The sequence below is a fragment of the Bubalus bubalis genome, chromosome 10 (genome assembly GCF_019923935.1).
Source record: "Bubalus bubalis isolate 160015118507 breed Murrah chromosome 10, NDDB_SH_1, whole genome shotgun sequence".
Taxonomy (NCBI): Eukaryota; Metazoa; Chordata; class Mammalia; order Artiodactyla; family Bovidae; genus Bubalus; species Bubalus bubalis.
Window position 1 is genome coordinate 85739080 of NC_059166.1, and position 26876 is coordinate 85765955.

Genomic DNA, 26876 nt, shown 5'->3' on the forward strand with positions numbered 1-26876 from the left:
TTGAATGGTTTTAGCTCTTAGAATTTCCACATGCACAATTTTGAAGGCTGGCATTCAGACTTCCTAATATGGCAAGTCTTAGTCTGTTTGAAGTGATGTGAAGTGAAAGTCTCTCAGTTGTGTCTGACTCTTTGTGAACCATGTACTATACAGTCCATGGAGTTCTCTAGGCCAGAATGCTAGAATGGGTGGCCTTTCCGTTTTCCAGGGGATCTTCCCAACCCAGGGATCGAACCTAGGTCTCCCACATTACAGGTGTATTCTTTACCAGCTGAGCCACAAGGGAAACCCAAGAATACTGGAGTGGGTAGCTTGTCCCTTCTGCTATAATAAAGTACCCTAGACTGGGTGACTTATAAACAACAAAAATTTATTTCTCATGGTTCTGGAGGCTAGGAGTTCTGATAAGAACTCTCTTCTGGTTTGTAGACTGCTGACTTCTCGTTGCATCCTCACATGGAGGAAAAAAATGTGTGAGCTACTTCTCTGGATTCTTCTTTTAAGAGCACTAATCCCCCTCATGAGGGCTTCACCCTAATGACCTAATTATGTACCAAAGGCCTCCAACCCAAAATACACTGGGGATTAGATTTCAATATATGAATTTGGGGGAGAACACAAACATTCAATCCATAATCCAGTTCCAGTTCAGTCGCTCAGTCATGTCTGACTCTTTGCGACTCCATGAACCGCAGCAAGCCTGGCTTCCCTGACCATCACCCACTCCAGGAGTCTACCCAAAGCCATGTCCATTGAGTTGGTGATGCCATCCAACCATCTCATCCTCTGTCGTCCCCGTCTCCTCCTGCCCTCAATCTTTCCCAGCATCAAGGTCTTTTCAAATGAGTCCAGACTTTGCATCAGGTGGCTAAAGTATTGGAGTTTCAGCTTCAACATCAGTCCTTCCAATGAACACCCAGGACTGATCTCCTTTAGTATGGACTGGTTGGATCTCCTTGCAGTCCAAGGGACTCTCAAGAGTCTTCTCCAACACCACAGTTCAAAAGCATCAATTCTTCTGTGGTCAGCTTTCTTTATAGTCCAACTCTCATAGCCATACATGACTACTGGAAAACCATAGCCTTGACTACATGGACCTTTGTTGACAAAGTAATGTCTCTGCTTTTCAATATGCTGTCTAGGTTGGTCATAACTTTCCTTCCAAGGAGTAAGCGTCTTTTAATTTCATGGCTGCAATCACCATCTGCAGTGATTTTGGAGCCCAGAAAAATAAAGTCTGACACTGTTTCCCCTGTTTCCCCATCTATTTCCCATGAAGTGATGGGACCGGATGCCATGATCTTAGTTTTCTGAATGTTGGGCTTTAAGCCAACTTTTTCACTCTCCTCTTTCACTTTCATCAAGAGGCTCTTTAGTTCTCTTCACTTTCTGCCATAAGGGTGGTATCATCTGCATATCTGAGGTGATTGATATTTCTCCCAGCAATCTTGATTCCAGCTTGTGCTTCCTCCAACCCAGTGTTTCTCATGATGCGTATAGGTTAAATAAGTAGGGTGACAACATACAGCCTTGATGTACTCCTTTTCTCCTTTGGAACCAGTCTGTTGTTCCATGTCCAGTTCCAACTGTTGCTTCCTGACATGCCTACAGATTTCTCAAGAGGCAGGTCAGGTGGTCTGGTATTTCCATCTCTTTCAGAATTTTCCACAGTTTACTGTGATCCACACAGTCAAAGGCTTTGGCATAGTCAATAAAGCAGAAATAGATGTTTTTCTGGAACTTGCTTGCTTTTTCAATGATCCCTTCATTTTTTCAGATTTTGAGATTAAATAGCACAGATACCAACAAGACAGGGCTTCCCTGTTAGCTCAGCTGGTAAAGAATCCACCTGCAATGCAGGAGACCCCGGTTTGATTCCTGGGTCAGGAAGATCCTTTGGAGAAGGGATAGGCTATCTACTACAGTGTTCTTACCTGGATAATTCCCTGGTGGCTCAAATGGTAAAGAATCTGCCTCCAATGAGGGAGACCTGGGTTTAATTTCTGGGTTGGGAAGATCCCCTGGAGAAGGGCATGACAACCCACTCCAGTATTCTTGCCTGGAGAATCCCCATAGACAGAGGAGCCTCTCAGGCTACAGTCCATGGAGTTCCAAAGAGTCGGACATGACTGAACGACTAAGCACAGCACAGCATCAACAAGACAGGCCTTATTCCTTGGATGAAAAGGTATGACAAACCTAGACAGCGTATTAAAAATAGCAAAGACATGACTTTTCTGACAAAGGTCTGTATAGTCAAAGCTGTGGTTTTTGCAGTAGTCATATATGGATGTGAGAGTAGACCATAAAGAAGGCTGAGTGCCAAATAATTGATGTTTTCAAACTGTGGTGCTGGAGAAGACTTAAGAGTCCCTTGGACAGCAAGGAGATCAAACCAGTCAGTCCTAAAGGAAAACAACCTTGAATATTCAGTGGAAGGACTGATACTGAGGCTGAAGCTCCGATACTTTGGCCATCTGATGCGAAGAATTGACTCACTGGAAAAGACCCTGATGCTGGGAAAGATTGAGGGCAGGAGGAGAAGGGGATGACAAAGGATGAGATGGTTGGATGGCATCATCGACTCAATGGATATGAGTTTGAGCCAACTCTGGGAGATAGTGAAGGACAGGGGAGACTGGCGTGCTGCAGTCTATGGGGTTGCAAAGAATTGGACACGACTTAATGACTGAACAACAACCAACAAGACAAATGGTACATACAAATGAGTGTTATAAAGATCAATTAAATCATGTTATATTAATGTCTCAATGGTTCAAATAGCTATTAGAAGTAAAAGTATAAGTAGTACTAAACAAGATGATAGAATCTGAACTAGTCCAAGTCCTTTGGGATCTCTGGTAGTCCCTAGCTGATATGGAGGTCAGAGAAGTGGATACACAGTATTATACATCCCCATAATGTCTCAGCATAAAAACAAGGATTCCTTATTATATTCTTTGTTTTCACTTTGATTCCATTAGCCATACAGATATATCTTTAATACTGGCTAATAGGTTCTAGGGACTGTAAACCTCTAATTAGCAAGCTTAGTGAAAAAGCTTTTTCCTGATATAATGCTTATTTGCTCAAATAGTTCATTTTTAAGTAGTACAGCAATTAGAATCTCCTGTGATAAAACTGAAGTCTGAGCATACTCTTTAAAGCATTCGATTGAAAATAAATTCAGATTCAGTTTTAGGAAAAGAAACTGGTTGTTAGATTTATGTCTGTGCTGTATCTTGTAACTCTCCTGCTGTTTTTCCTATAAGCATTAAAAAATGCCTTTCTACATTATTCCCTGAAATTTCTTGTAACTCTCAGACTCCAAAAATATAAGACTATCATCTGGGTAAGGCTTTTTATCAATATTTAAGTTCTACTAATTAATTTATGTAAAACAGTGTTCAAACTTGGGTTGGTATCCCAGCTATATGCTTAAAAAGCTTATTAGTTGAAAGAAGCATTGTCAGACATTGCTGGCTTCTCAAGCCCTTGGTTAAGAATTAATAAAATCACCAATTCTAGCAAGATTGTTTTGGTCTTAAATTTAGTGTTATCTTTTTGTTTCTGTGAAGGCTCTTGATATTCCACATGCCAACACTCCTTAAGAAGAAAACTGAGGAGTGAAAGTAAGCTGGTAGACAGGGCAGCTGGCAGTTTGGGTCTGCCCCCAACCCCAGGCAGAAGCCCATGAGAGCTTTCTCCCTGGGCTATGAGTTCCTCAGTGTGAGTCAACTCTCTGAGTGGCCTTAGGGGCAAATTAGGTGCATGAAAGGGGAATTCACACAGAGATGACCTTGTAGGCCAGTAATACAGAGAAATTTAGCAATGATGGTAGAGAATCAACCTGCAATGCAGGAGACCTGGGTTTGATCCCTGGATTGGGATGATCCCCTGGAGAAGGGAATAGCTACCCACTCCAGTATTCCTGCCTGGCGAATCCCATGGACAGAGGAGCCTGGTGGGCTACAGTCCATGGGGTCGCAAAGAGTGGGACATGACTGAGTGACTAACACCTTCACTGTTAGCAATGAAAGCGTTATTTTCATTTCCCATCTAGCTGTTCAGAAGACAGTTTCACAGTTAGGAAGGTAACTTTCTTATCATTTTAAACAAAGACATCCTTTTGTATTCTATCCTCCTAGACATTCTTCATGTCCTACTACCTTTGAAGAAAGAAAACACAACAGAATACATGAAGTAATGTTTTTTATATTGATAATTTCATTCCAAATACCGAAAAGAAAAATTGAATGTGCAAACAGTGCTGCCTGTCCTAAAGTACCTAGAAGACTCCATTGGCAGGCTGCCAGGCCCTTGGATGGGGAGCAGGAGAGCTGTGAATATTTTTTAGGCAGATGGTGTGATGTTGAACTTTTATCTGTAGGGGATGCTGGAGGGGCACTGGAGGAGAAAGTGTGCCTCTTTTGCCATGCTTCTGTGGGGCAAACGAGTTCTCCAGAACCTTGCTCCTGCAGTGTGGTGGCTTCTCCTGGCCTGGTTCTTAAAGTATGGGCAGTGCCTCCAGCATGCAGTGTCTCCAGCCTGCCGCTCAGCACCAGCAGCTTCTCCAGGGCCTACTGCCCAGCTCCTATAGTGTGTGGCTTCTCTGGTGCCTGGCTCTGACCGCGTACCTCTTCCTTGGTGCTTGGCTCTTGTAATATGTGTTGATCAGCAGCACCTAGTGGCCAGCAACTTCCCTTGACACAGTTTGGGTGACTTCTCAGTGTAATGCCACCACCAAGACACCTCCCTATTGAATGGCTTCTCCTGGCACTCTCTTCAGAAGCTTTGCAATGAGTTCCAGGGCATAGCGTCTTGCTGTGGATAGTCTTCCCGAGGGTGGATTTTTCAGCAGGTTCTGCTAGTGTTACTTCTCAGTGACTTCAACAGTCATGAACCATCTTCATGTCTTTTCCAACAAGGTCTGGATTTTAGTTCTGGTGCAGGGTAGGGAGGGTGCCTCTTCTTATGTCAGCCCTAAGGTGGTGCCTGCTCTTTGTAACAGCTATTCCTGGCTTCTTTAGAGTTATCTTTATTTCTTGTCAATTTCTTATTACCTCAATCCCCTATAATAGTTCATAATTCCTTATATTAAACTTTATGTGATCAAGTTATTGCATAGATTCTCTCTTGATAGACTCTTGATACATTTACAAAGATATACCTTGGAGGTGATCATTTTGTGTTAGTTTTCCCAGAGACATGATGTAGTTATTTGGTTTGTAGATTCAAGTCTTATTTTATTTCTGCAGAACTTTTTTGAATGATACTTTAATATTTTTCCATTCCTTTTATTTCCATTCTCTTGGGAATATGTATGTTGAATTTCCTTTGCTTCTCACAGCTATCATTTTTCCTCTGATCTTTAGTCATTTTCACTCCGATCTTTAATCATTTTCACTCAAGATTTTTTTTAAATGTGTTCTTTCAGTCCTCCTCTCCATAAGCCTGAACTTTTTTCATGACCCCTGTGTTTTTAATTTTTGAAATTGCTTGATTTTTTTCCTTCTAATTTCTTTCTGTTTTTGGAAGCTTTAACTAATTTTGTTGTTTTGCTCTGTCTTCTTTGATCATGTATAATTCTATTTTGAAGCCCTTTGTTATAAATGTGTTTGTTTTACTAAGTGTTTTGTATCAATGCCTTATATTTGGTTACATTTTCATCTACTTAATGGCAGCATTAGTATGAATATTTTCCATCTGTCATTTGTTTTTCATGCCCCTTTTCTCTATTTTTCTATTATATACTCATATAAATCTCATGCTGAGTCTCATATAATTTTTACCCACCTTTAGATGAATTGAATTTTCTCCAGATCAGGAAGTTCTACTTAATTTTCTTATAAAACAGGTTTGACTGTATATGCCTTTTATGAATTTTTATTTTACTTCAACCAACAGAGCTAAGTAACTTCAAATATGTGCATGATTTAGAGTGTATGTCTTCCCCCTGCCTTGTCTTGAGGCTCCTTTGTATGTGATTTCTCAGTCATCACTCTCTGTTGCTCTTCTCTGGGTGTGCCATAACTTTAAACTACTAAAATTTTTTAACTGTCGGAAATTTGCACACATAAAAGCACTTTCTTGAAAGCTTCTACATTCCAATCTACCTTGTGCTGAACTTAGCAGCCATTTCTCTTATTGGAGATGAAGATGAAGTTTGCATTTGAAATGCAAAGGCAATTTGCATTCTTGTGATGACTTCCATTGGTAAGGTCTGTCTTTATGCTGATGTTTTAATACTAAAGATATATTGGGATTTATAAACTAAAAACTTTATGAAGACAACCAAAGTTTGTTGTCCTACATTTAGTCTTCCGAATGAGTGAAAAATATTAATTTGAGCTAATTTTAACATGTATTAATCTTTTAAATACATGTTAATAAAAAAATACAAATATTATTCAGTCATGATATCATCTTTCAGTTCATCCTAGATAGAAGTGACCCAAGTGTTGACTTAAAAAATAGCCACAACCTAAAAGTTGAGAGTTACATTTTATTCGGCAGAAATTTTTAGTACTTAAGCCCAGGAGGAATCATCTCAAGTAACCCTGAGAGAAGTGCTCCAAGGAGGCAAGGTGAGGAGCCTGGTTATATAGACGTTTTACAACAAAGGGCAGGTAGCCTGAACATCAAGAGATTATTGTTAATTGAAAACAGACATCCCAAGTTAAGGAATTTAGCACTTTCCTATGTATTGGAAGATGCGATGGTTTGGGCTCACTGAAATCAGCCCCTTCACATGCATCTCAGCTATCTGGGGCCAATATCCTGTGTTGTCACATCCTGGGTTCCTCAAGACTCCTGTAGGAAGTGGCTGCAGCCTGACAGCTGCCAGATCACGCAGGTCTTCTTCTTGAGTGCCCTGGAGGGCTGGAATTGCTGATGACTGTGACATCCTTGTTTGCTGATATGGCGGAAAATATTCCATTTCTCACAGTGAATGGTCTCTGTTCTCATCTGCTGTCCACATGTTACAGAACCAAACCTGGGTCCAACTGCCCTCAGGCAGTAAAGCCAATTTACTGATACTGGGTTGTGGTGAAGGTAAGTGCAGTATTTATTGTAAAGCACCAGCTAAAGAGTCTGTAATATTACTGAACTCTCCAGTGAGTTTCAGCAAAGCATTTTTTAAGGCCAGGTGAGGTGGGGCAGTCATGGTATGTGGTCAGCTCGTGCACAATTCTCTGATTAATTGATGGTGAAGTAATTGGGCTGTGTCACATTATCAGTCCTTAGGCTCCAGTAGGCCTGGGGGCTTCCATTTGGTGAGTGTTTCAGCATCTGTACAAAAAACTCAGGAAATGTGCATCAGAGAGTATTATCTAGGTCCTTCAGAGAGGAGCTAAAGTAGAGGATGTGGGGAAGGGGTTTGTCCTTGGAAGGCCCCATAGGGTCCTGCTTGGTGACACACATCTTGTGTTATCTGTTATTCTGATATCCTTTGTGTGCCTCATACAGTTGCTGTGTGATGTTTGCACTGGGTTTTTGTTTTGTCATTTTGTATCCCTTACTATTTGCAGTCATCTCTCAGACTAATTTTGTCAGTGATCAAAGTTCATGCTTAAAAAAAAGATTTTACATCTTTTTTTTTTTTTAAATAAAATCTGAGATGTGCAGGCTGTATATTCCCTATTCATGTAGAAATAGATTTTGTGACTTGCTTGGATATTCAGTTTTCTCTGTAGCCCAAGTTGTAATAGGGAACCAGTGTGACTCCATATTGGATTTATTCCTTTAGCTCTCTCTAGCCCTTGTGCTTTGCTGCCTGTGCTTAGTCATGCTGACTTTGCATCTTTTGTAAAAGAATGGTGGCTATAGCCTAAAATATACGTGATAGCCCATTCTCAAGGCTCTGCCTCCCAGGCTTGACATTTAAAGGTATAACACTTGTAACAGAGAATAATGTTTGTCTTGTTGGAGGTTTATAGGTATGCCTAAGACAGCAAACTTAATTGATAAATGTTTGTGTTCTGACTGCTTCGTTGATCAGCTGTTCTCCCATATTTCTCCCTCTCCTTGGGCCTCTCTGTTCCCTGAGACACATGATGCAAAAGTTAGGCCAATTTATAAAGCTACAGTGGCCTCTCAGTGTTCAAGTGAAGAGAGGAATTGCACTTTAAATCAAAAGTTAGAAATGATTAAGCCTAGTGATGAGGACATTTGAAAACCAGAATGGGCTGAAATCTAGGTCTCTTGTCACACAGTTAGCCAAGTTGTGAATGCAAAGGAAAAGTTAAGGGAAATAAAAAGTACTACTCCACTGAGTGATAGGAAAGTGAAATAGCCTTATTGCTGATAATGGAGAAAGTTTTAGTGGGCTGGATAGAAGATCAGCCACAACATTCACTTAAACTAAAACCTAACCTAGAGCAAAGCCATCAGTTCAGTTCAGTAGCTCAGTCATGTCCAACTCTTTGTGACCCCATGGACTGCCACATGCCAGGCTTCCTTGTCCATCACCAACTCCCAGAGCTTGCTCAAACTCATGTCCATCAAGTCTGTGATGCCATCCAACCATCTCATCCTCTGTCACCCATTTCTCCTCCTGCCTTCAATATTTCCCAGCATCAGGGCCTTTTCCTGATGAGTTCTTTACATCAGGTGGCCAAAGTATTGGAGCTTCAGCTTCACCATCAGTCCTTCCAATGAATATTCAGGACTGATTTCCTTTAGGATGGACTTATTTGACCTCCTTGCTATCCAAGGGACTCTCAAGAGTCTTCTCTGACACCACAGTTCAAAAGCATCAATTCTTCGGTGCTCAGCTTTCTTTATAGTCCAATTCTCACATCCATACATGACTACTGGCGAAACCATAGCTTTGACTAGATGAACCTTTGTTGGCAAAGTAGTGCCTCTGCTTTTTAATATGCTGTCTAGGTTGGTCATAGCTTTTCTTCCAAGGAGCAAATGTCTTTTAATTTCATGGCTGATCTAATTTCATGCTTCACAGATGTGAAGCAGCAGCCTTTTATTCAAGCAAGATTGGAGGAAGACAGGTAGCTCTATTGCAGCTCACACATATTGCTGTTTATTTTCTGGTCACTCTCTTGGCATGAGGTAGCAGCTGAGTTGTAGTTCCTTTTGTTTAACCAGACTTTTTTTTTATATTGCACTGAATCCAGGGCTAGGTACATGTTTGTTGCCTGTTATTGGTTGAATCATGACCTCACAGAAAAGATATATTGGAGTCCTAACTATTAGGACTCCAGAGTATGGCCTTACTTGGAGATAAGGTGTTTACATGAGTAATCAAGTTAAAATGAGGTCATTGGGGTGGGCCTGACACCAACACAAATAGTGTCCTTCTAAAAAGAGGAAACTTGGATACAAAGACAGACACATAGGCAGGGAGAATGGCTGATGAACAGGAAGGAAGAGATTAGTTTAGCAGATGCCAAGGGGGCTTCCCCTGTGGCTCAGAGTAAAGAATCTGGCTGCAATGCAGGAGCTGCAGGAGACATGGGTTTGATTCTTGGGTCGGGAAGATCCCCTGGAGGTGGGCATGGCAACCCACTCCAGTATTCTTGCCTGGAGAATCCCATGGACAGACTGGCAGGCTACATATAGTCCATTGGGTTACATAGAGTGCAGACACGACTGAAGCAACTTCGCACACATGCATGCACAGCAGAAGCTGAGAAACACTGAAGTTTGCCAGCACACCAGCAGAAGCTGGGAAGCTAAAGTTGTGTGATATTTTCTCTCTTGATCTCTGACTTTCTAGTCTCTAAAACTAAGACAATTTCTAAGTCATCCAGTTTTTATCCCTTTGTTCCAGCAACTCTAACAAACTGCTCTATCTCTCCAATCACTGAAGTTGGAGGTTTGAAGGTAGTGAGAGATTGACAAGAGTTCCAATCTGTCCTTGGTATTCTAAGCCAACCTTAAAGGTTCATTTGTCCTTGCTTCTCTTATTTCACATCTAACTTTCCTTCTCAACTGCTTTATTTACTGACCTCAGGTTCTAGAATCATGTGCAGAGGCAACTGCTTCACAGAGACAGTCTCCCATAATTTCATGAGGTCAAATTCATATGATAAAACCTCTTTATCTTTCTCTCTCTCTCTTCACACACACACACACACACACACACACACACATATGCACATACATGTACATATCTCCTAGGAGTTCTGTTTCTTACATCAAACACTGAGTGATATAGAATCCTTTATATATTCTTAATACCAGTCCTTAGTCAGATATATGTTTTTTTTTCCCCTCCAGTCTCATTGTCTTTCCATTTTCATAATGGTATTTTAGATAACTTTTTTTTAAATTTTGGTAAAGTAAAATTTATTGGTCAGTGGTTTCTTTAAAATCTGGTCTAAGAAATCTTTGTTTCAAAGTCATAAAGATATTATCCTACCTTTTTTTGAGCATGGTATAAGCTAGTGGTCAAAGTTTTTTCTTTAATGGAGATTTAGTTGTTCCAATTCAGTTCAGTTCAGTCTCTCAGTTGTGTCCGACTCTTTGTGACCCTATGGACTGCAGCATGCCAGGCCTCCCTGTCCATCACCAACTCCCGGAGTTTACTCAAACTCATGTTCGTTGAGTTGGTGATGCCATCCAACCATCTCATTCTCTGTTGTCCCCTTCTCCTCCTGCTTTTAATCTTTCCCAGCATCAGGGTCTTTTCAAATGAATCAGTTCTTTGCATCAGGTGGCCAAAGTATTGGAGTTTCAGCTTCAGCATCAGTCCTTCCAATGAATATTCAGGACTATTTTCTCCAGGATGGACTGGTTGGATCTCCTTGCAGTCCAAGGGACTCTCAAGAGTCTTCTCCAACACCACAGTTCAAAAGCATCAATTCTGCGCTCAGCTTTCTTTATAGTCCAACTCTCACATCCATACATGACTACTGGAAAAACCATCGCCTTGACTAGATAGACCTTTGTTGGCAAAGTAATGTCTCTGATTTTTAATATGCTGCCTAGGTTGGTTATAACTTTTCTTCCAAGGAATAAGTGTCTTTTAATTTCATGGCTGCAGTCACCATCTGCAGTGATTTCCAATACCATTTATTAAAACGACCTTTCTTTCTTCATTGAATTAGTTTAGGATCTTTGTTGAAATTAATTGACTGTATCCAGATAGGTTTATGGCTGAACTCCATTCTGTTCCACTGATTTACTTGTCTACACTTAGGCCAAGATCACACTATAATGACTACTATAACTCTATAGTAAACCTTGAAATCTGTGAATGTAAATCTCATAGCTTTGTTCTTTTTAAAAACTGTTTTGGCTATTCCAGACTCTTTGAATTTATGTACAAATTTCAGAACAAGTTTGTTAATTTCTTTTAAAAATCCTCTTGGGATTTGATTGGGAATGAATGTGATATGTAGATTAAATTAAGGAAGTGTTCATACCTTACTAATGTTGCTATGCTATAAACATGACATAAATCTCTGTTTATTTGGATTTTCCTTAAATCCTCTCAGCAAATGGTTTTTAGTTTCCCATGTAGAAATTTCACACATCTTTTATTTAATTTATTCTTAAGTATTTTTAATCTATTGTCAATAGTACTTAAAGATATTTTCTAATTATTTGTTGCTAATATATGTAAAGGCAACTTATTGTTGTATGTTGTTGTTGTTCAGTTGGTAGGTTGTGTCTGACTCTCTGAAACTCCGTGGGTTACAGCATGCCAGGCCTCCCTGTCCCTCACCATCTCCTGGAGTGTGCCCAAGTTCATGTCTGTTGAATCGGTGATGCCATTCCACCATCTCATCCTCTGTCCCACTCTCCTACTGCCTTCAATCTTTCCCAGCATCAGGATCTTTTCCAGTGAGTCAATTCTTTGCTTCAGGTGGCCAAAGTATTGGAGTTTCAGTCTCAGTATCAGTCCTTCCAGTGAATAGTCAGGGTTGATTTCCTTTAGGATTGACTGGTATGATCTCCTTGCTGTCCAAGGGACTCTCAAGATTCTTTCTCAGCACCACAGTTTGAAAGCATCAATTTTTTGTTGTTCTTGTTGTATACTGACCTTGAATCCAACGGTCTTGTTGAATTCATTTGTTCACTTTAAAAAATAGATTCCTGGATAAAACTCAAAACGCGGAAACCATCCAATACTGGCAAGGAGATGGAGCAACAGAAAAACTCATTCATTGCTTGTGGAAATGCAAAATACACAGCCTCTTTGGAAGGCAGTTTGGCAGTTGTTTATAAAGCTAAATATGGTTTACCATGTGATCCAGCAATTGTGCTTCTAGGTATTTACTCTCAAGCCTGCACATGCGTGTTTACAGCAGCTTTCTTCAGCTTTGCCAAACCTGAAAGCAGGCAAAATGGACTCCGATAGATTTATGGATTACCAAACTGTGGTACATCCATACAATGGAATATTATTTAGTGATACAAAACTATGAAAAGGCATGGAGCAAATGTAAATGCATATTGCTAAGTCAAAGAAGTCAATCTGAATAGGCTGTGTATTCTATGATTGCAACTGAGTGACATTCTGGAAAAAGTCAAGCTATGGAGACGGTAAAAACATCAGTGATTGCTAGGGGTCTGTGAGAGAAAAGGGTCACATTCAATGCAGATCTCTGCAAGACCATGGCAGCAGGTGGCAAGGGGGTGGAGTGAGGGTGGGGTGGTGGCAGTAAGGTGAAGGGAGGTGACTTGTTAAACTCTGACTGCACCAAAAGTAAGAGTCTAGGGCCTAATGGTGTGTAGCTATTACAGCTTAAGTTTGGACTATACAGACTCTGGTTTTAGCAGGGTATTTGGGCCAAGTGCAGCCTCATCAGATGATAACTGGCCCCAGAAGGCTTAGGAAGCAGGCCCAGCTGATGCAAAGAAGGAGAAGGATTTTCCCATTTTAATGTAAAAGACTTTTAGATATTGAAGCCTAGAAAAATTATGTGATACTTATTCTATTAAAGCCTGTAAGTCAGGACTTAATGCTACAACCAAGTTTCATGAGTGGCTTAGAACACTGATATGAATATTTCTACCAGTCTGAGGTAGGTGGAAAAGACAGGTGACTTCAGATCTGTTCCTCTTTATGCTGTTTTCAAGTCATTCTGGGCCAAGGGAGGATTGTGTTGTATGTGTCTTGTTGACAGTCTTGTAGGGGATATTTTTCCCATCACATGGCCTCAGCTGACTCTGGGTTTATTAGTTATATAAGTCCTGATCATTACTTTAGAATTTAACACAAATTGTAGCTTCGTCCATTAGTGTGAGATTAGTAATAAACAAGTAAGGTTTCTGGTTTTTAAGAAGATGAATGAGCCAAGGTGTTTGGCTTCTTCCCCCAGATCAACCTTGGAAAAACTGTAGAATCAAGAGGTAAAAATGAATTAAAAAATCTGACAACAATGAAACCCCATGAAGAAATGCCTGTGAGACTGAAGTCTGTGTTCACTTGCTATGTATACAGAAGGTAGACGGCTGCAGCCCAGGGTGGAATGGGTTAATCAGAGGATTTGTTGGAGGAACACAGTGGATAAGATAAACAGTAGAAATCTGTGGAGGGTGATTATGCAGCCTTAACAAATGTGGGGAGATAGATTCTGCAGGCCTAGGCAGTTTCATATCCTGAGGCAGAGGCCTCCGCACCAGATTCCACGTTCCTGTGAGAGTGTAGTCATGGGGACCAGGAAAACAGGGCTCAAAAGGGACATGGAAATGAAGAGGCTCTGAATGTGCAAGAAAGTCACTTCAAGTAAAACCCAGTGACACCACTCCATTGTAAATTTCTAAATTTTGCCAGAAATTTATGTCTGGCATGTCTCAAATGCCAGTTTTCTGAGAAACAAGTAGATTTTCTCTCCAGATATAGTACACACAGTCATTATTATCAGAATTAAATGAGCAAATGCAGCTAAATTGCTTAGCCCAAGACCAGAGGAACAGGGCTCAACAAATATTACTTGTCACTTAAAAGTATTTTCAAGTTTTATCTGAGGGGTAAGTTACTCCTTGAGTGGCCAGTTGAACTCGGTAAAGCCTCTAGTTTGCCAGTCTTTTTTTTTCAATATGACTATCAAAAGAAAATATCTTATTATAAGGCAAGAAGAAATTTGATTCCCATGAATATGATATATTCTTGTAGAAAAATCTATGAACCTACAAGCAGAAATACCCAGGAAATCCTTTTGGAAACTAGACATAAATGATATTGTCAAATAGTATCAGAGACTGCTTGGGCAAATGAGCATGTATAATGTATTCTTGAAATAGATCAACAGAAGTTCAACAGGGAAAAGAGATAATGAAGGCAGGGCTTTTCCTTACCTGGACATCTCTTGGCTTATTCAGGTAAAATCAGATGCTACTGTGACAATTCATTTTTAAAAGGCATAAAGTGATAAACTGAATTGCTGTGCTGTTCCTAATTTGGCCAACATTTTAGTTGGTAAAATTGAAGTGTCTGAACTCTTGAGATAAAGCAGTTTTTTTATTATGACAGTTTAAAAGACTACACAAAAGTGAGTGATTAATCAAACATCTATGTAGTTATCACCTGGATTTAATAATTATTCACATAAGTTTTTTCTCTGGGTTTCTAATACTGCTGAATGTCAATGTGGAAAATATTAAGTTTGCAATAATAGTTTGATAAGTCAAAAATAAAAGAATGGAGCTATTTATCAGGATAGTAACTCTTCTTGATATTATGCTACACCTACTGTTCATTTTGCAATTCGTTTGCCCATTATAAGTGGATTCCTTTCTGAGTTTTTCATGAGTAATCTTCATGGCTGTTATTTCTCCCTTTGAAAAAAGTGGGTGGTCCTTCATTTTCAGTGGGATGCACTATTTTTCAATATGGAGGAAAGATCATTTCAGTGAAACACTTTGGATCTGAGAATCCTGTATAGAGAAAATGAAGCAATCAATACTTTTATTTTTATTGATATGGAAAGTAATGATTCTGAGAAATATCTGTCTATATGTAGGATAATGGTAGGGTGACTTCTACTTCAAAATAAATCTTGAATTTATAAATAACATAATATTTCACCTTTATATGATACTATTCCTTCCAAGAGCTCAAATTTTTTTCAAATTTATTTCTCATTTATTTTCACCATGACTCTGTGATGTAGATAAGAAGGGAAAGATATAACTTAATGATTAATATTCTAAAGGGAAAATGTATTTTGGGAATGCTTTATTTGAAAGTCAAGAGAATATAGCTCATTGTTTCTTACCAAGAATTGTGAAGACCATAAAATACATTGAAGCATATAAATATAAGTTTATAGTGTAGGTATCTCTTTTTTCTTGAAAATTTATATATTGATGCTTTCAAACTGTAGAGCAGAAAAATGAAACACATAAAATACTATATGATTTGTTTTATGATTGTAGATGATATGTCATTATACCTCTGAAAGCCAAGCATTTGTCTGTCATAAACCCTGGAAACATAAAATCGTCTTAAATATAAGCCTTGGTAAGAGTAGTATAGCAGGAACAATGTTTGCAGGCTTCATGAAGTCCTGTTAGATACTAACAAGAAAGATCATTAAAGCTGTTTGGACAATTCTATTAATAGTTTTCTAACAATTTGAACACTGTGCATGTAATTCTCATTGAAATGTGTTTGACATCATATCTTTCATTGAAGAGTATATACTAAAGTATTTTTAGGTATAATCTATTCTTAAAGGAATTAGAGATACTTTTACTTTCATGTTTATATTTTCTAATATTTATTGCTAATCTTTATAATATTTGATATTAAGAAGAGTAGAAATACATGTTTTTAAAAAGAAGTAATGTCTTCAAACTGAAATTGAAGAAAGTGGAGAAAACCACTATACCATTCAGGTATGACCCAAATCAAATCAAATATGACCTAAATCAAATATGACTATACAGTGGAAGTGAGAAATAGATTTAAGGGACTAGATCTGATAGACAGAATGCCTGATGAACTATGGATGGAGGTTTGTGACATTGTACAGGAGACAGGGATCAAGACAATCCCCAAGAAAAAGAAATGCAAAAAAGCAAAATGGCTGTCTGAGGAGGCCTTACAAATAGCTGTGAAAAGAAGGGAAGCAAAAAGCAAAGGAGAAAAGGAAAGATATACCCATTTGATTTAGTGGGTAGAGTTCCAAAGAATAGCAAGGAGAGATAAGAAAGCCTTCCTCAGCGATCAGCGCAAGGAAGTAGAGGAAAACAACAGAATGGAAAAGACTGGAGATCTCTTCAAGAAACTTAGAGATACCAAGGGAACATTTTATGCAAAGAGGAGCTCAATAAAGGACAGAAATGGTAGGGACCTAACAGAAGCAGAAGATATTAAGAAGAGGTAGCAAGAATACACAGAAGAACTGTACAAAAAACATCTTCACGACCCAGATAATCATGATGGTGTGATCACTCACCTAAAGCCAAACATCCTGGAATGTGAAGTCAAATGGGCCTTGGGAAGCATTACTACAAACAAAGCTAGTGGAGGTGATGGAATTCCAGTTGAGCTATTTCAAATCCTGAAAGATGATGCTGTGAAAGTGCTGCACTCCATATGCCAGCAAATTTAGAAAACTCAGCAGTGGCCACAGGACTGGAAGAGGTCATTTTTCATTCCAATCCCAAAGAAAGGCAATGCCAAAGAATGCTCAAACTACTGTACAATTGCACTCATCTCACACACTAGTAAAGTGATGTCCAAAATTCTCCAAGCCAGGCTTCAGCAATACGTGAACCATGAACTTCCAGATGTTCAAGAAAAGGCAGAGGAACCAGAGATCAAATTGCCAACATCTGCTGGATCATCAAAAAAGCAAGAGAATTCCAGAAAGACATCTATTTCTGCTTTATTGACTATGCCAAAGCCTTTGACTGTGTGGATCACAATAAACTGTGGAAAATTCTGAAAGAGATGGGAATACCAGACCACCTGACCTGCCTCCTGAGAAATCTGTATGCAGGTCAGGAAGCAACAGTTAGAACTGGACATGGAACAACAGACTGGTTCCAAATAGGAAAAGGAGTACGTCAAGGCTATATATTGTCATCCTACTTATTCAACTTCTATGCAGAGTACATCATAAGAAACATTGGGCTGGAGGAAGCACAAGCTGGAATCAAGATTGCCTGAGAAATATCAATAACCTCAGATATGCAGATGACACCACCCTTATGGCAGAAAGTGAAGAAGAACTGAAGAGCCTCTTGATGAAAGTGAAAGAGGAGAGTGAAAAAGTTGGCTTAAAGCCCAACATTCAGAAAACTAAATTGTGGCATCCAGTCTCATCACTTCATGGCAAATAGATGGGGAAACAGTGGAAACAGTGGCTTTCTTTATTTTTCTGGGCTCCAAAATCACTGCAGATGGTGATTGCAGCCATGAAATTAAAAAATGATTACTCTTTGGAAGGAAAGTTATGACCAACCTAGACAGCATATTAAAAAGCAGAGACTTTGCCAACAAATGTCTATCTAGTCAAGGCAATGGTTTTTCCAGTAGTCATGTATGGATGTGAGAGTTGGAGTATAAAGAAAGCTGAGCACAGAATTGATGCTTTTGAACTGTGGTGTTGGAGAAGACTCTTTATAGTCCCTTGGACTGCAAGGAGATCCAACAAGTCCATCCTAAAGGAATCAGTCCTTCCAAGTCCTGTTCATTGGAAGGACTGATGTTGAAGCTGAAACTCCAATACCTTGGCCACCTGATGTGAAGAGCTGACTCATTGGAAAAGACTCTGATGCTGGGAAAGATTGAGGGCAGGAGGAGAAGGGGATGACAGAGGATAATATGGTTGGATGGCATCAGCAACTCAATGGACGTGGGTTTGGGTAGACTCCGGGAGTTGGTGATGGACAGGGAGGCCTGGTGTGCTGCGGTTCATGGAGTCTCAAAGAGTCAGACATGACTGAGCAAGTGAACTGAACTGAATGTCTTTGTGAACTCTAAGAAATTTACTTGTATGAGGAACCCAACCCTAAACAGTACATTTACCGAACCATGGCATCAGAGAAAATAAAGATTCTTCCTTATATTTTTCAGTTACTGCCCCTATAATTCCTGTGTGTTCAACAGGATTCTGATCCATGAAATTAAAAGGCTCTTGGAAGAAAAGCTACAACAAACCTAAGCAGCGTATTAAAAAGCACAGATACTTTGCCCACAAAGGTCCATTAGTCAAACTACAGTTTTTCAGGTGGTCATGTATGGATGTGAGAGTTAGACCATAAAGAAAGCTGAATGCCAGAAGAATTGATGCTTTTGAACTGTGGATTTGGAGAAAACTCTTGAGAGTCCCTTGGGCTGCAAGGAGATCAAACTAATCAATCCTAAAGGAAATCAGTCCTGATTATTCATTGGAAGGACTGATGCTGAAGCTGAAGCTCCAATACTTTGGCTACCTAATGTGAAGAGCCGACTCATGGGAAAAGACCCTGATGCTGGGAAAGATTGAAGGCAGAAGGAGCAGGGGACAACAGAGGATGAGATGGTTGGATGGCATCAATGACTCAATGGACATGAATTTGAGTAAGCTCTGGGAGTTGGTGATGGACAGGGAAGCTTGGCGTGCTGCAGTCCATGGGGTCACAAAGAGTCAGACACAACTGAGTGACCGAACAAGAAGAAGACTATTAATACCTTAATATATATTAAGTGGGGCAAAAAAAATTATGATAAATCAGTGAACTTTCTTGTAATGAGTGTAAAATCATTCTTTTTAGAGAAAACAGGCATATTAAAAAGTAGGGGAAAATCAAATGGTAAACTGCATCATTGAGAGTGCAGAGAATGGAGAGTTCGGGTTGGAACAACCTGAGATTTTATGAAAGAGATGGGATTTGAGGTTGATTTTGAAGGAAGTGTGATTAAGGAGCCTTGAAAGTCGGGACATTGAGGTACTGATTTTTTATGTTCAGTAAGGATTCATCGTCAGTCTTGATGAAGTGAATTATGGGGAAAATTCTGTCTTTGGAGAATTAGTTTGGACATCCTCCATTAAATAGGGGGACTTGGGAAAGAATAGTAGAGGAGATTAGTTGTCCCTGATTTTTCTTTTCTCTCTCTCTGTAGCAGAAGAACCCGTTTTTTTTTTTTTTTTTTTAAAGCAGGGCAAACAGCCATTCATTTCCCAGTTTTCCTGTCACTGAATAATGGCCATGCAATTATGTACTAGCCTGGAAATTGTGAGGGAAAATGATAGGTGATACTTCCAAAGACATGTCCTTAAAGGAAGGGCTGTATTGTTTATCCCTCTCTCTTCTATCTTGCTGCTATGTGGAAGAAAGAAATTATCTTCTGTCTTTTTAAAGGTATGTTAATTCAGCTTTCTATTTCATGCAGCTGAATCTATATCCTAACAAAATTTGGTTTGTGAAAGTAGAATACTACATACAACAGAAACTTAAATAGGCACATTTATTTGACAGTTTTAACCATATGGACACTGCAGAATATAAACGGGATCACATTTTTTATGATGTGGCAAAACAGTGGCAAAACAAATCTCTGATACTTGGATGGGCAGATTATGGCCCAGGTGAGCCAAAAACTCCAGGGAAATGGTGGGAAAAAAATAAATGTCTGTTGGCTGCTTCTGACCTCTTTTAAAAGGCCCTGCAACAAAAAGGAGAGCTGAGGTTAGTTTGAGAGTAGAGATGGGAAATGCAATTTTGATGAGGGACTCTGTGCCTGAGGCAATCTCAGATGACTGGGGTTCTGGTAATTTGAGGCCTCACAGGACTAAAGAAGTAAACTGATTCTGGAATACAAATTCAGGCAATTATAGAACTGTCAGTTTTAGCAGGTGATAAGAATAGGGCCGCAAACCTTTTCAAGCAGCCCTGTTAGACTGTGGGAACCAGTCTGGCTGTGAAGATGAGATTAAGGGTTGCCTTGTCCCCAGGTCTCAGCTGACTTCCCGTAGCTGCCAGTGCTCGAGGCAGAGTTACAGACGCTGTGAGATAAATGTCAGTCCTCAAGTCTTGAAGCAATTTTTGATGAAATCTTTGGCTGAGTTCATCCCTTAAAAACTGTAAGACTAGAATCCTACTAAATTTTTCAGGGAATACTATTACAAATGATCCACACATTAGGCTTAGAAAAGCCTGTGATTTTTTTTTTTTTAACCTGTAAGAAAGAAAGTGAAAGTGAGTCGCTCAGCTGTGTCTGACTCTTTTCGACCCCATGGACTGTAGCCTACCAGGATTCTCCATGGGATTTTCCAGGTAAGAGTACTGGAGTGGGTTGCCATTTCCTTCTCCAGGGGATCTTCCCAACCCAGGGATTGAACCCGAGTGTCCTGCATTGTAGGCAGACGCTTTACTGTCTGAGCCAGCAGGGAAGTCCATCTCATGAAATATGCCCCATATTAAATCATTTTAAAGATACATCATTACTTATATTTGATGCTTTCTATCTGGTTTATCCTTTATCATGGTCCGTGAACCTGCATTTGTTTTCTCTACTAAAGCTCGATGCAGAATATAATTGCCCTCATGAGGAAGAGTGAGAAGTATAGGACACTAGGAAAACCGGTCTCAGTTACCATTGATGATGCCAAGAGGTACTCAGCACCACAACCATGTTATTTAAACATAAATTAGAAGATAAGCTATGTGAGTGCACTTCATGAAGTTTTCCATGTAAAGTGTATTTTATATTACTAAAGATATTTGATAATCATGTAGCTTTTATTGTGATTACCCTGTACCTCCACTGCTGCTGCTGCTAAGTCGCTTCAGTCGTGTCCGACTCTGTGCGACCCCATAGACGGCAGCCCACCAGGCTCCCCTGTCCCTGGGATTTTAAAGGCAAGAACACTGGAGTGGGTTGCCATTTCCTTCTCCAATGCATGAGAGTGAAAAGTGAAAGTGAAGTTGCTCAGTCGTGTCTGACTCTTAGCGACCCCATGGACTGCAGCCCACCAGGCTCCTCCATCCATGGGATTTTCCAGGCAAGAGTACTGCTGAGTATATTGGGTAAGACAACTGCTTTTTTGGTTTGTATTTGGTAAATGACTAGACTACATCTGGACATGGGCATATTACTGAAAAAAGGAAAAAAAAAAACAGTACAAAATGAAACAACAAAACCTGAATTTTGAGCTGATGCAGTAATTGGATACAGCCTTGAGGTGGTAGCCTTTGAGGTCTGGGTGAGTGTGTTGCATATACTGGAAGAAGTATACCAGGCCACTCAGGTCTATTTTAAAGAGAGTTTCTCAAGCAAGGAGGGCAGTCAGCAGTACTGCCTTTGAGCAGAGGACTTATTTTCCCTGACTGTCTGGGTGACTCTAGCCAGTGATTGAGCACAGTGGTGGTTCTAGGTACTGGCCATTCCTGCCCAACATGAAACTCATGCAAAGGGCAATTTTTGCTTTGTAACTTCCTGTTGGGCTGGCTGAGAGTGTCTCAAGTGGTACCAGTCTGGGCTCTTCTTATCCAAGCCTCTTTCTCCCTTTTTCACAGGCATCAGACCTACATTGGGCATTGAAAGCTTTTCGTGCCTACTCCTACTCCTTCTCCCCTTTGTCTTTCGCAGGCATCTTCACCAAGACATCTCTTGCCATTCTAACTCTGCCTTGACCACTGCTTCCTGGAGGCTGGAGCCAACACAGGTGCCCATGCATATTTGTTCATTGTAGAGTCAAGAAACAGCCAGTAGTACATGTCCTTGCCTTGGAGTACAAGTTATTACTACTCTGCCATGATGGAGAATGCTCTTTGTGTCAAGTTCAAATAGATTTTCCTTTTTACATTTCACCAAGTACCTTTGTTTTATCAACAAGTTTTTCCTAACTCCCATCCATGTTATTTATTCTACATATTCTCAAAATTTCCCCAAGTCTTTCTGTCCCAATTCTCTGTCTTCTAGCTGCCATCTCCATGAGGGCTCTCTAGGACAGCTGTGTGGCCATCAGTTCCCTTCACTGCTGTCTTGAGTTGGAAATCACTATTTTGAGGGGCCCTATGGAGAAGGTGATGGCACCCCACTCCAGTACTCTTGCCTGGAAAATCCCATGGACGGAGGAGCCTAGTTGGCTGCAGTCCATGGGGTTGCAAAGAGTTGGACATGACTGAGCGAATTCACTTTCATGAATTGGAGAAGGAAATGGCAACCCACTCTAGTATTCTTGCCTGGAGAATCCCAGGGTTGGGGGAGCCTGGTGGGCTGCCGTCTATGGGGTCACACAGAGTTGGACACGACTGAAGTGACTTAGCAGCAGCAGCAGCAGCCAGTGTCAATGTTAGTCAATCAATTGTGTCTGATTCTTTGCTATCCCATGGACTGTAACCCACCAGTTACAGGGGTAGCCTTCTTTTTTCATTTTGATTGGATACTCTTCTGTTTTTTTAAACTTACTTGTTTTATTTGGTGGATAATTACTTTACAATGTTGTGATGGTTTCAGTCGTACATCAGTATGAATCAGCCATAGACAAACACGTGACCTCTCCATCCTGAGCCCCTCTCACACCTCCCTCCCCACCCTATTCCTCCAGGTTGTCACAGGGCACTGGCTTTGGGTGCCCTGCATCATACATCAAACTGCTACTGGTTGTCTATTTTATAAATGGTAATGTGTATGTTTCAGTGCTATTCTCTCAAATCATCCCACCCTCTCCTTCTCCCACTGAGTCCAAATCTGTTCTTTATTTCTGTGTCTCCTTTGCTGCCCTGCATTTAGGATCATCAGTGCCATCTTTCTAGATTGCACTAGATATGCATTAATATTCAATATTTGTCTTTCTGACTTACCTCACTCTGTATATTAGGCTCTAGGTTCATCCACCTCATTAGAACTTACTCAAATTTGTTCCTTTTTATAGAAGAATAATATTCCATTGTGTACATGTACCACAACTTCCTTATCTATTCATCTGCCAATGGACATCTAGGTTGCTTCCATGTCCTAGCTATTGTAAATAGTGCAGTGAGCACTGGGGTACATGTATCTTTTTTAGTTCTGATTTCCTTGGGGTACAGCCCAGGAGTGGGATTGCTGGACTGTATGGTAGTTTTATTCCTAGTTTTTTTTTTTTTTTTATAAACATGTTTTATTTGTTTGCTTATACCATCAGAAGTGAAACTATTGACTGTCATTTCCCTAAAATAGGGAAATCAATCTAAAACACATACTGGTGCTTTTCAAAAGATAGCAATTTAAAAGGGTGGCAGCAGCAGGCATTTGATGTCTTTTTCTTTTAAAAACTTTCAGGCTGCAGGAAAAACATGTAACCAAGAGTGTTATGATTATCCATTAGATTTTCATCAGTACCTGTACCAATTTAGGTGACAATACAGCAAGATCCAAGGATTAGTGACAGACAATGTACGTCATAAGGAATGATATATACTACCAATCCTTACAAAACTCATTGTCAAAGAAACTGTTAAGTGTTTGAAAGGTATCTAAATATTTCACATTAAGTACAGAAGCGGCCATCAAGATTATATCCCTTAATTGTTGCATATTTTTCAAAAAGTGCCAATCAAAGCCTAATTTTGCATTTTGGCTTTGTCTTATACAGTATCAGCTGTTAAAAAGCAATTTACATGTGTCTTAAACCACAGTTGTCTGGCCAGAGGGTGAACAGTGCCGTGTCAAGCCTAAGGCTGGCACCAGCCTTGTCTGTGTGATTAGGGCCCGTGCATAATTTGGTATGCATCTAAATGTTCAGTGCTCCAGTTTAAGTGGAAAAGCTGTGAAATGCAGTTGTTCTGCCAAACCACACTCCACTCCTTCCATCTTCCTTTCAAGGGAAATATTTTAGTTTTGTCAGTTACCATTGAATGACTCTAGGGCTGATTTGTAGATTTTATCCAATGTCAGAAGTCAATCTTGCTTTATCCAAGCCACTTCAAATAACTATGGAGATATCACCCCATTAAAGTATATTATGTTTTACTCCTAAGCAAGGGTGAGGAATCTGAGTATCATGTGCAAGGCTCAAGATGACGCTTAGGACAGAACATGCAGAGTAAAAATAGTTTCCTTCCATATCCAGGTAATATAAAGCTGATAATTGTAGTCCTGTCTTTATGGGATGAAAACAGTCCCTTTACAATAAGGTTCCTGAAAGGGAGAACAAATAGATAATAACTCTTCTGGTAACATATTATGGTACACTGGCCAGTGTGTTTTTGGCGATTAAACATAATCCTGTGAATCAGATTAATTCACTTGCTGAGTGTTCATTTGCGGCATCCCTCTGTTGGGTCTTGGGGGCCCTCCACGACCTCGTGGGGCTCCCCGTGGTCCACTCTGCCCAGAGCCTCGCTTGAAATTCTGCTGATATCCATCCCGCTGATAGCCAGAGTAGTCCCGGGGAGCACTGAATTGAGATTGTGTATAACCACTGTTTGGAGTGTTAGTAGAGAATGAAGGGCGGTAACCATCATATCCTCCTCTGAATCCATTAGCAGGTCCTCTGTATCCATTCATCAAGCCTCTAGCACCACGGGAACCTCCACGAGACACACCACGACTGTTGTAATAGGGCTGACTGCTACGTGGAAATCCAGTGTTCTGCTGAGGAGGCTGCTGGTGGTTACCAGTCACTTGATGGGGCTGGTCCTGAGAACCATGATAAGTGCCAACCACTGTTTGAAGCTGTTCTTGCTGAAGCTCTGCTTGTTCTACTTGGTGAGGCTGACTGGAAAAGCTCTGGTTGTAACTGGCCTGGTACTGATTTTGCTGTTTTAAAGTTTCTGGTTCATTAACAGGAGGAACTGGGGCATTCATATTGAATACCGTTTGCATGGATTGGAATGGAGCTGCATTTACATTGATTCCACTGCTATGTAAAGGTTTGCTTGTCCCAGCCTGGAACACTTGAGGCTGAGAAGCAGCAGGAAGGGATGATGATGCTGTAGTCTGGTCTGTATTTAAAGAGATCGTTGCCTGAATCTGGTCAATCGGTTCCTTTTGTGGTCGTTGCTCAGTAGCATGAGAAGGTTGGTACAAGGGTTGAGATGCTGTATATCCCTCACTTGTGGATGAAACCAAAGGAACCTGTGTAGCTTCTGGCTGTACAGAACCTTGATTAAGTTGAGCAAGTCTAGATTCAGAATGAACTGGAGGGCAAACCAGCTGGGGTATGTCCATGTTCTGTGCTGGATTCATTGGCTGTGCAGATACAATGGCAGGATCAAGTGTCTGGTTTTCAAAATCCAGCATTGAATCCTGTATGAAATTATAGGGCCCCTGCATCTGTGCCATAAGGTCCTGTACTCGCTGTCTTCTCACGAGGGGATCGGCTTGAGCCACTGGGGTCAAAGAGTGGGGTTCTGGTACTGAAGGAGATGCAGCCTGAGGTTGCTGCTGGAGTGAATTTACCACCTCAACTGTTTCAACTGTCCAATCATCTACCTGCTCCTTTTCACCACTGCTGAACTGTGTTTCTGCCATAAATTGTCTATTTACATACTCTGTTGATTCAACCTCATTTTGTTCAGCGTATTCTTCCACTGGCTCAGGTTCAGCTTCGGCTGCCTGGTCGTCAACCGTAGGTGCTGAGGCTGCCTCCTCTTCCTCACACAGACCATTCTGGTGGTTGTGGGTGCTGTCAAAGTAGTTTGACTGGAAAACACGCTCAACAATTTCCTTTAGAGCTTTATAAGTTGTTCCACATACAGGTTTTTCCTTTCCTTCCAACAAGTCCCACAGGTGAATGGAGGCATGTTCATACTGCTCATTCAACCTCAAGCTCATGTCTCGTTCAGGGTCTGCTAATTTGTAGAACTCATCTAACAACGACAATTCCTCTTCAGACAATATTGGCACTCCATTCAAACCTTGCTTCAGGTCAGTTCTCACTTCATCATCTCCCAGTTTATCCAAAACATACTGCAGCTCAAGTACTGTTTTTAAACGTTTCTGTTCAGCTTCCTCTCTCATAAGCTGCTCCCGACGTGCTGTCTTCTTTATTGTTTTCTGAATATCTTGGCTTAATGCCATGAAACTCCTCTGTAATTCTTTTGCAAACTCCAAGTTATTTGTGACTTCCTGGTACTTAGACACGGCATCCAGCTGATCTTGATTAAGCCTTTCCCCTTTGTTCATTCGTTCCTGATAATCATCAAGCTTGCCCTTTTTCTTCTCCAGGTTCCGAAGTTTCTTGTCGATCACCCCGAGAATCTGCTTCATGGCCTCGGTCTGGACAGCCCCGGTGCCGGTCATGGGGTGTTGGGAAGCCGGCGCGGCGCCCCGGCCCCCGCCTCATTCCCGGAGGAACCTGACGGCGGTGGCGGCCCGGACGACTTGCTGCCGCTTCCGCTGTGGCTGGTGGCCGAAGGCATCTTGAGACCGTAAGGGGAGAGAAGAAAAAGCGGGAGGAAGGACAAGAGCGGCGAGTCAGTCGGCGGACGGGGCGAGACGCTATTCCTAGTTTTTTAAGGAATCTCCACACTGTTCTCTGTAGTGGCTGTAACAGTTTGCATTCCCACCAACAGTTTAAGTGGGTTCCCTTTTTCCCACACCTTTTCCAGTATTTATTGTTTGTAGACTTATTGTTTGATGGCCATTCTGACTGATGTGAGATGATACCTCACTGTGGTTTTGATTTGCATTTCTCTAATTAATGAATGATGTTGAGCATCTTTTCACGTTTGTTAGCCATCTGTATGTCTTCTCTGGAAAAATGTCTGCTTAGGTCTTCTGCCAATGTTTTGATCGGGTTATTTTTCTGACATTGAGCTGCATGAGCTGCTTGTATATTTTGGATATTAATTCTTTCATTTCTAAGAAAGAGTGCATTTAAGGTCAACTTCCAAGTCCTTCCATGTTTGAAAATGTTTTTACTGTGACCTCATGAATGGTTATTATGTTGGCTACAGAAACCTGATAGAGGGCAGGAGAAGGAGGCAACAAAGGGTGAGATGGTTGGATGGCATTACTGACTCAATAGACATGAGTT

At 40.7% G+C, this 26876-nt stretch overlaps 1 protein-coding gene across 1 annotated transcript; it reads right to left on the minus strand.

Moving 5' to 3' along the window:
* Positions 1-22988: 22988 nt before the first annotated feature.
* LOC123327793 (caprin-1-like) lies at positions 22989-26274 on the minus strand. Its single transcript, XM_044924497.2, is given in 2 exon segments — positions 22989-26166; positions 26169-26274. Coding segments are annotated over 2 exon segments (2124 nt in total). The 5' UTR covers positions 26260-26274; the 3' UTR covers positions 22989-24133.
* Positions 26275-26876: the final 602 nt, after the last annotated feature.